The sequence below is a fragment of the Leptidea sinapis genome, chromosome 46 (genome assembly GCF_905404315.1).
Source record: "Leptidea sinapis chromosome 46, ilLepSina1.1, whole genome shotgun sequence".
NCBI lineage: Eukaryota > Metazoa > Arthropoda > Insecta > Lepidoptera > Pieridae > Leptidea > Leptidea sinapis.
This window is the reverse complement of record NC_066310.1, coordinates 2838038-2848379: the sequence shown is the minus strand read 5'-3', so window position 1 is coordinate 2848379 and position 10342 is coordinate 2838038. Positions and strand designations below refer to the sequence as shown.

General features: G+C 38.2%; 1 protein-coding gene across 1 annotated transcript; it reads right to left on the bottom strand.

Annotated features, from left to right (window-relative positions):
• Window positions 1-5433: 5433 nt before the first annotated feature.
• Window positions 5434-9512, bottom strand: LOC126977873 (uncharacterized). Its single transcript, XM_050826504.1, has 2 exons — window positions 8552-9512; window positions 5434-5543 (listed from the first exon to the last, which is right to left on the bottom strand). Exons 1-2 carry the CDS (start codon window positions 9357-9359, stop codon window positions 5434-5436), a joined length of 918 nt encoding a protein of 305 aa, XP_050682461.1. The 5' UTR covers window positions 9360-9512.
• Window positions 9513-10342: the final 830 nt, after the last annotated feature.

The window sequence follows — 10342 nt, the reverse complement described above, 5'->3', positions numbered from 1 at the left end:
CCAGTGGGCAGGTTTCAAAGCGAGTGACAGCTGGCAAAGCTTTAATTTTGGGGTCAACTATCAGATGGCACTACAGTTTTCTGAAAACGTCTCTATAAGGCGACTGTCCCACCCCTGGTACTATACCTATTCTTTGCACCTTACAGATCTCGTTAGAGTAAAAGTGTTCTGTGTTACAAATGAAATTTATCCGAGCCAACTCCTAAAATCGATATTCGATATATCGTGGCATTACTAGTGTCGAATCCTACTCTTAGTTACATCGTATTCAATGTCGAAACGATGATTGAACGAACGAAACATTTTTCGATATTAACGGTCTAGCCCTACTCTTAGTTGAAAATGACAGAGACGAATAGTCGTATTCGACAAACAATCAAACGTCACTTTTACGATAATCTCAACGACACCTTATAAGCTGTCGTTGATATCATCGTTTTGTTGTATAAATATATTTGCCATACAATATACATACTTAATAAATATAATTAAAATAATTATATATGATTTAATATTCAACAGGATTTATTTACTACCAAGTAATTTAAGTCATTTTGTTGATCGTTTATGCGTAGAAAGTAATGGAAATGGCTGCCTGAGAAATAGGAAATCAACGAGAAGGCTTGTTACTTTTTTTTTTTAATTTTATTATCCGCCAGTTTTGTAATATTTTTTCAATTTTAAATGGTCATATTATATTCATTACATAATTTTTGAATATTTACATTTTGTGTAAATGATGCAAATTGGTGGTGCAGAGTCTGGCATGGTTCTAAGCGCCTAAGCTATGTTTTGACTTTTGAAACTTAGCAGCGACATAGCACAGATTATACATAGTTTGCGCATAATTCAGCATTCAATATTAGTCTATGGTTACGATGTTGTTAATATAAACGATATGGAATCCGAACATATTTAGTTAGAGTAGGGTAGGTGCGATATATTCGTGTTATTATTGTATCGTTCCGAATATATCGTTGTCGATTTTGCGGGTAGACCTACCACAATGTTTAGCGTTAATATTCGAAGATCCGAGCCGAGATTGATTTCCATAACTGCCATAACATTTTTAATGGACACTAAAATGACATTCAATGAACACCTATCAGAAATACGTCACCAGGTCATACAAAAATTTGGGATTTAATCTGCGCGTCAGTAAACCTTTCTCAGACATAAAATGTATTAAAATACTATATTATGCTTACGTAAGAAGTATTCTTGAATATTACAGCAATATATAGCTGATGATATGAAGATATATAAAACAATAAGTAAACCTTCGGATTGTAGCTTATTACATGATTTGAATGAATTGTGTAAATATTGCAATGATAATCTCTTACAACTTAATATTAAAAAATGTAACGTAATATCTTTTTCTCGCAAAAAAAATGCTATTAAATTCAAGTACACTTTAAATAAAAATCTTATTGAACGGGTTTCATGGGTGAGAGATTTGGGCGTTCACCTTGACTCCTCGTTAACCTTTATTCACCACTATAGATGTGTGCAAAAGCCTATCGCATGCTTGGGTTTGTTCTTAGAGTCAGTAAAGATTTTAAACATATTACCACCTTGATTCTTCTATTTAATGCATTTTTTCGTTCTTTACTTGAATTCGGCTCGGTAATTTGGAATCCTCATTACAATGTCCAATTGATTCCCATTCAAGAAATAGAGAAAATTCAAACGAAATTCTTAAAGCATTTAAAATTTAGGTGTTTCGTTATCGATTAATATGTTCCTAACTTAATCCCTCTGAAAAAACGTCGTAAGGTAAAGGAACAAACATTTCTGTTAAAATTACTTCATAATATGATTGACTCTCCACTTCTTCTTAATTGCCTTAATTTCCGATGTCCAAGACAATCTTCGCGAATTAAATCTTTATTTAATTTACATACTACACGCACTAACTATGCACAAAATGCCTTCATTCATCGTTCTTGTTTAGTATACAACAAAGAATTCTGTTCAATTGATTACTTTTCAGGGTCGATACAGAAGTTGATTGAACAAATTGGGAAAATGTCTTAGTTTTAATTAATTCTCATTAGTATTATATATAATAAATATTGCATCTCTTTATTAACTTAAAAATGTATGCTATTATTATTAATATTATTACTAAAATCATATATAATTTTCTATAAATATTTTGTTATTTTCAATTCAATATATTTAATTAATATTTATTATTTTCATAACAAATAGGTACTTTTAAATTGTAATTAATTTTGGTCTCCTTTTTCTATGTACTATTTAATTGTGGAAACTTTTATTGGTCAGTGATTTATATTTTAAGTTTTATTTTTTAAGTGTATTGAGTTGTACTGTTTGTTTCCCGAATAAAATAAAATAACAAGAAATTTAAAACTGAAGAATATCGGGTAGTAGCCTTTCCGCATCGGACGTGCCCGCGGGCACTGGTAATTCAAAAAACAATGAGAGCGGCTGTGTCGCGGGGCACTCTTTTACCTCATCCAGTTTTCACCCTTATTAGGTGTACAAGATGGTTTATTTGCCTACGCAGTTATGAACGAGTGAAGTCCCATACACATTTCGATCCGATACGATTCAAGGTCACCAATATTCGACGTCATAGCTTTACGGACAAAGCACTTATGTGTCCACTTGTTCCCGGCCGGCGCAGCGAGCGGTCGTTATCAAGACTTTACACGAAGATCGTTCTTTGTGGAGATTTAAGCTTTATTTTTTAATGAACATATACTATTCATTACAAAAACATAAAAGGAAATAAATAAAACAAGTAATTAACAATAATAACAATATTTATTTTAAAATATACCTATTTTTACACTTTTTTTCGAATGAAAAGTCTGTGTGAAATAAAAAAGAAAGACAATATGAATAATTTATACATGGTCTTATAGCTTGTTTCAATAACTTTCAGTGACAGTCACTCAAATCACCCTAGTTATAAGCATTTTATAACTACACGTAAAATAATACGCACGGGGAAAACGCTGCGCAAGCGCCGAACACTTGCCGATCTAAGGTGTACATCGAGCGGCGGAGCGCGCCGATCCGGAAAGGGTAGTAAATAAGACACGGCCTTCCGTAACGAGGTTTTAATTGTGACTAGCAAAGAGAATACAATCACTACGTTCTGGAGTTGCGTCAAGTGTGATCTACAATTCTATACATTATGATAATACCTTTAAGTACATACATCACACCTCTCTTCTAAATCAACACTAGGCTAAGTGATCCACCTAAGATTACAGCTAACAGATTGTGTACGTGTTATTAATCTAATCACATTCATTGCTTACTTAACTATGCCACCACCAAATCTAACTTATTACTACGATTAACAATTTAAATAGGTTACTACTAAGACACTGTAGCCGTTTAAATGGCTATCTACTTATACTCGTATGTATGGGTAAGTACAAATTTATATTATATACTAACTTATTCCTAGTCATCGTACCCCAGTCGCTGTACTGGTTTCCTATCCCTTAACGGCCGGCGGCGACCCACAGGGGGCGGTGGCATGACACACGGTGGCGGCGAAACCCGGGGTGATTGTAGAGGTGAGGTGACTACCCTAGAAGATTCTGAATCTTCATTTAACTGACTTCTCCTCTCCTGCACATCTGTTCCCACACCATACCACCGTAGGTTTGGTCAGGATTACGTCCTCACCCCCAGTCGAAATGGCATCGTTAGACTCTGAGCAAATTATACTTGATGGTCGTGCTCTGCGCCTTATTTGATTTATATGTTTTGATACTAATCGACCGTCACCGCTATTAACAACGTAACAACTATTTGTACTTTCCATATCCTCTAGAGTTCCCCTATTCCATTTCTCCTGATTACCGTAATCGCGATACCAGACAGGGTCGCCCCCTATAAAGTTCCGCTGTGTTCCACCCGCGTTTGTTAGTTGTCTCTCTAGTGCTGTGCGTACTTTACCCTCCAGCGTTTGGTTGTTTCGCAGCAAATCTAGGCGATTCCTCAAGGGCCGACGTTGTAGCAACATCGCTGGACTTTGACCAGTCGTGCTGTGAGGTGTATTCCTGTACATAAGCAAAAAGGCTTGTAACGCGGCGTCTAACGTCTAACTAAGAATACTTTATTCTTTATAGGCCCTAAAAAATCAATATGTACTCTAGACCAAGGGAGTGCAGGGAAGGGCCAGGGCTTAGGCGGCGCGCGCGGCGCGCGCTCTCCCTCCACGTCCTCGTCGATGCGCGGCCACCACACATAGCTGCGAGCTAAGCCCTTCGTCTTTAGGATGCCCATGTGACTACTGTGCAGCTGACGTAATACTTGCTTACGCAATGACGTAGTGATTACCATCCTATAACCCCACATAATACAACCGTTCTCCACGTACAGCTCATTCCGTCTTTGGAAGTAAGGTTTCATACTTTCATCATCGCATACTGAGGGCCAACCTGATTATATGTATAACATGAGCCTACTCAAACTAGGATCTTTCGATACCGCCTTACTGACATCGCTATTAGTTATCGGTAAGAACTTTTCGACATAATTGACGTACGTCGTTTCTTTGATCTTACTATCCTTCTTGTCTTTACTCGGCATCCGGGATAATGCATCGGCACAATTCTTACCGGACGGAACAAATTCTATTTGGTAGTCATAACCGGTTAATAACACTGCCCATCTTTCTAAGCGTGACGCGGCCATCACCGGAATCCCTACCTTGCTACCTAGTATATAAGTTAAGGGCTTATGATCTGTTCTTAGCACAAACTTCCTACCATATAGGTAATGATGAAACTTGCGCACTCCGTAAACAATAGCGAGTGCTTCCCGGTCGATCTGCGCGTAGGCACGTTCAGCCGCCGTGAGAGAGCGCGAGGCGTACGCGACCGGCCGCTCGCCTGCCTCCGTCAGCTGCGACAGTACGGCTCCCACGCCCACGCCGCTCGCGTCCGTCGTCAGCATGACCGGCAGATCTAGAGAATAATGTACCAATACTTCGCTCGAGCACAATGCCTCCTTCACTTTTAAATGCCGATTGGCAATTATGACACCAATGAAATTTAATATTAACTTTTAATAAATTGTACAATGGTGCCATTATAGTACTAATATTTCTAACAAACCGCCCGTAATACATTACCATGCCTATAAAAGCTCTTAACTCTGTTACGTTCGATGGTGCTGGTGTATTTCGAATGGCCAAGACCTTGTCAGGGCACGTGTGTACGCCATTTTTGCTAATAACGTATCCCAGATAATTGATCGTATCCTCAAACCGTGCTAGCAAATCCTCAACGCGGGGCAATGGGTAACGGTCCACCAGTAAAACTTTGTTTAACGTTAACTTAAAATCTGCACAAATCTTTATAGTGCCGTCTTTCTTTACGATGGGTACGATGGGAGTAGCCCAATCCGAACGCTCGATGAGGGTGAGCACGCCGTCACTTACCAACTGTTCCAGCGCGCGCTCCACTGGGGCCCGCAGAGCGTCAACGGCCGCGCGCGCATGAACACTGGCCGCGCGCCCTCGCGCAGTTGAATACTCACCAGCCCGCCTGTGAATCGCCCCAATCCGTCTTCAAACACTTTAGAGTATCTGGAACTGAAATTACAAAAATTGAATTTCTCATTAGTGCTCAGCGAGTTACATTGTGCCTTAGTTATCTGTAAATTAAGTTCTAATATCCACTGTCTGCCTAGTAACATTGTTTTAGCTCCCTTAATAATAAACAACTCCAATTTCTTTGTTCCATTTTTATACTTAAGGACGCGTTTACGAATCCGACAAAAATAAGATATTTATCGGTAGAGTTTGTAATGAAATGAAACTAAATCTAACAAAATTAAAAATTGCTACAAATAGATTACTTCTTTATCTCCAATTAGCGGGAAATTTTTTCATTGAAATTTTGAAATTTTATGTCGTAAAAACGATTATCCGTTACCTATTCACACAAAATTGACGAAACGGGGCTTCATTCAGGATCAGTTTTCTGCCACTACTTACATAATTTTGTCTCTTGAAAATTACGTTAGGAAAGCACATATAATATTTTCAAAAACACGGGAAATAAATTAATGAATAGGTTATAAATAATCTCAGAAAAAAATAAAAATGAATCGTATAAAATTCATATATTTTTCTGATAAGCATGACTTTTAAAGTGTGGTATTAAGGGTTATTTTATTTTGTCACTCCGTACGCATTGCACGGAGAGATCTATCGAAACAACGTCAGTCCGCGCTCGGCCGCCGTCCGCGTCGTGGGTAGACACTGTGTCGGTTGTAAGTAGCAGCTCGTACTCGGAAAGATCGCTGTACGAACATGAATATTTTTTATAAGCTCTACAATACTGTCTTTGATACTTTACATATTTTGTACGCAGTCAGATTTTCAAATTTTGTGTTTCTGTATTTTTTTTAAGAATTAGTGATTTATAAGTTAATCGAAATCCAAGATGAAATTAACGAACTTCTCTTCATGGGTGTCATTTTCATGGTTTTCGGGGTCAACAATAACGAATATCGGGTCAAAATCGAAATCCAAGATGGCGCCTATGAAATTTACCAACTTCTCTTCATGGATGTCATTTTCATGGTTTTCGGGGTCAACAATAACGAATATCGGGTCAAAATCGAAATCCAAAATGGTGCCTATGAAATTTACCAACTTCTCTTCATGGGTGTCATTTTCATGGTTTCGGGGTCAACAATAACGAATATCGGGTCAAAATCTAAATCCATGATGGCGCCTATGAAATCTACAAAATTTTCTTCATGGGTTATATTTACATCGTCTAAATTAGAATTCATTCATAAACGTAAATTATATTATAAAAGGCCTGTCTATCAATATCCCACATGCTAAATTAATTCTTCATTCCATAAATGTAGAAATATATATATATTTCGACTTTTCACCCACAATATTTACAATACACATTCCGTTACCAATCTAATTAAAAAATCTGAAAATTTGACGTTGAAAGACTTATCTAATGATACCCTACATGCAAAAAAATTTTTCATCCCCTTTTTAACCACAAGAAGCTTCTTATCAATTATTACCACCATATTATGTCAAGAAGAGTTATTTCAATAGATATTGTAATCATAAGGTATAAGCTATTACATAAATGTAACGTATATCTTCCTTACTCCCGCATTATTTTCAAAAGACCAAAGGAAATGTCATGTATCAAACCTGAATCTAACTTTCGAAGACCTATCCAACGATACCCCACAAGTCTCCAGTATTTTTTCAACTCCACTTTTAGGGGAGGTGTCCTTTGGGGGGAAGTTACGTTTAAAGCAACAGACAACACAAAAAATGGCGTGCGTACAAAGTACACATGTCAGAAGTGATACTTATTTGTGAAAACCAATTTTTAAATCTCGTTTATATTAATAATTATCCTAATCTGTTCTCTAAACCAATTGATTTTTGTCAATATTAGAAATTATTAGATGTTTTACTAATCATTATTTCTCATTAAACCTGCACGATACAAAACTAATAAGGAAGATGTTCTACATACTCGCGGCCGCGCGCTAAACCTGCATGATACAACGCTAGTAGTGAAGTTGTTTTACTTCATAGGGGTACAGTCTGCTTCATGCTACGCTCGAATTTTCTCACTCTATCTCAATCAGACTCAATCTCCCTCCCCTCTTCTTAGATAAAAACGTCCTTCATTTTCGTGACACTTTATTCCGTTTCGTCCGTAATAATTTTACCCTCATGCGGGCAAAGAAGTTTCGTTTAGAAACTTCAAAAATGATCCCAAAATCGTTCTCTGCACCCTCGAGAACCTCGGATACGATATCCATATTGTTGAAATCATATTCTTACGCGGCAGCCAATTTGGATTTAAAAAATGATCCCAAATCGTTCTCTGCACTCTCGAGAACCTTGGATACGATACCCATATTGTTGAAATCATAATTTTGCGCGGCGGCCATCTTGGATTAAAAAAAACTGCGTTTACTGCACACGACGTTATGCGCCAGAATTGCCATCTAAAGTTCTAATAATTAACTACTAAACGAATACATCAACCAATTATTAAAAATAGATAGGTATTAAAAAAAAACAAAATTCAAACTTGCCAAAGTATCAAAGGCATTTGATTCCCGCAATTAACTTTAAGTACGTGTATGTGTTTGAGCGGTGTCAGTGTAGTGGTGCGATTCGATACCTCTCTGTTTTGAGAACGTGTCCTTAACTACCTGCTTAATCACTCCCACCGGTTGAACGATTTCTCCCATATAATACCTTAATAATAATTTACTAGGTTTCATTTCTAAATCGCTTAACTGATTTTTATATAGTTCATAACTTATACACGACACGGCACTGCCTGTGTCGCATTCCATTTCAACGTCTTTTCCGTGCACATTAATTGTTATTAAAATAGGTTTACACTGCGTTGCTGATAAGGTATAAATACCTACACAAGTTACCTCCTCGCTGCCGTCGCTGTCTGACCGTATTGACGATGGACTGCCGCCGTAGTGCGCGCCCTGTGGCCCATCGTGGTGTGATGTACCGCTGCCATGGTACACATCTTCTTCAAGTGCCCCTGTTGGTTACACACCCTACATACGTATCTAGCGAATTTACACGTGGTCGTGCTGTGAAGACGTCCACACGCTTTGCACTGCTCCTGTCGCTGCTGATAGTTTTGGGGCGGTTTGCCCCAGGCCCGCGTGCCCTTACTGGCCCCTCGTGACGTCCCTGCTCCGCCGGCGCCCGTGTATGCGGCCGCCTGCCGACCTGCACTCCACTTGCCACGCCACTCCTTGCCCACTGCCATGGCATGACAATGCGCCGATGCCGTCACTTCCCCGTGTACATCTTGTCCCTCTACTACCGCTGCATTTCTTTCCGCTGCTTCTGATAAGATGTATGCTTTTGCGAAGCCCAACTTTTCCTCAGCGAATAAACGCTGTCGAATAGCTTCACTCCTGACCCCACACACTAACTGGTCCCTCAAACTTTCTTCTAAGCCCTCTCCAAACTCGCATCCGATCGACATTTTTTTAAGTACCGCTACGTAGTCTGCGATGCTCTCACCGTCCTTTTGTTTCCGGTTACGTAACTTGTATCGTTCCGTTAATGGGCTGGGTTTGGGTTGTAAATGTTTTTGCATTATTTCCGCTATTTGAGCAAACGTATTTGATTTGGGTTTATCTGGGGTACATAAATTAACTAGTAATTCGTACCCTTCTGCCCCCATAACGGTAATTGATGTCGGTACTTGCATATCCGCCGGAATCTTATTCACCACAAAGTACTGTTCTAGTCTTTCTACATATAAGTTCCAATCATCACTATGCACTTTGAACTCGTTCATTTTACCAATTGACATTATGAAGACTGTTTTATGTGTAAATTGCACACGTAACTTTAGTTTATCTCGTCGCCACTGAAGAATATCGGGTAGTAGTAAATAAGACACGTCCTTCCGTAACGAGGTTTTAATTATGACTAGCAAAGAGAATACAATCACTACGTTCTGTGAGTTGCGTCAAGTGTGATCTACAATTCTATACATTATGATAATACCTTTAAGTACATACATCACAAAAACATACAAGCAAAATTTTTAAAACATATCAACTATCGCGCACGAGACAATTATGTGGACTACCCCGAATCTTGCAGGTTTCACAATATAATGACACTTGAGGACAGGTGCAAGGTTCTGGATCTCTCTTTCCTTCATAACATAGTTCATGGTAGGATCGACAGTACAGAGCTAACTGAACTATTCATACAATTACGAGTGCCGTCAGCTCGCACTAGACACACGCCTCTATTCCAAGTCCCGCTGAGTCATACTAATTATTATGAAAATTCGGTAGTCTGTCGCACTCTATGCAACTATAATAAGCAATTCAACAGTAATTAACTTTTTAATAACAGTAAAGGCTGCTTTAAAAGGAGTGTTAATAAAAATCTAAAGGAAGGTTAAATTTAGAGTAATTCACAAACACAGACACACACGCATGCACACACACACACCCGCACTCTCACCAAACCCCACACGCACAAATATCATGTCTTATTATAAATATTATAAATCCGTTATTAGATGTAAATCCTACAAAATAGTATTATTATAACCTAATTTAAGTTCTGTGGATTTTGTGATGCTTTAAATAAATAAATGAATAACAGAGACCGTGTCTCCATGTCGTCTGTGTGTAGTAACTTAGAATGTAAGACTCCGCGCCACCTTTACTGTGGTATCATTAATACAGAGATTCTGATCATAGAAATCATCACCAGTATAAATAATAAATCGGCTGACATTTTGGTAATTATTAAATCTTCTCTAGGTAAATGAAA

Excerpts from the sequence above, each read along its gene's own strand:
- LOC126977873 (XM_050826504.1), bottom strand. The coding sequence starts at position 9,359 with ATGTCAATTGGTAAAATGAACGAGTTCAAAGTGCATAGTGATGATTGG. Across the intron at positions 5,544-8,551 it reads GGGGCACTTGAAGAAGATGT|GCGGGCTGGTGAGTATTCAA; the intron begins GTACCATGGCAG and ends GGCGATTCACAG.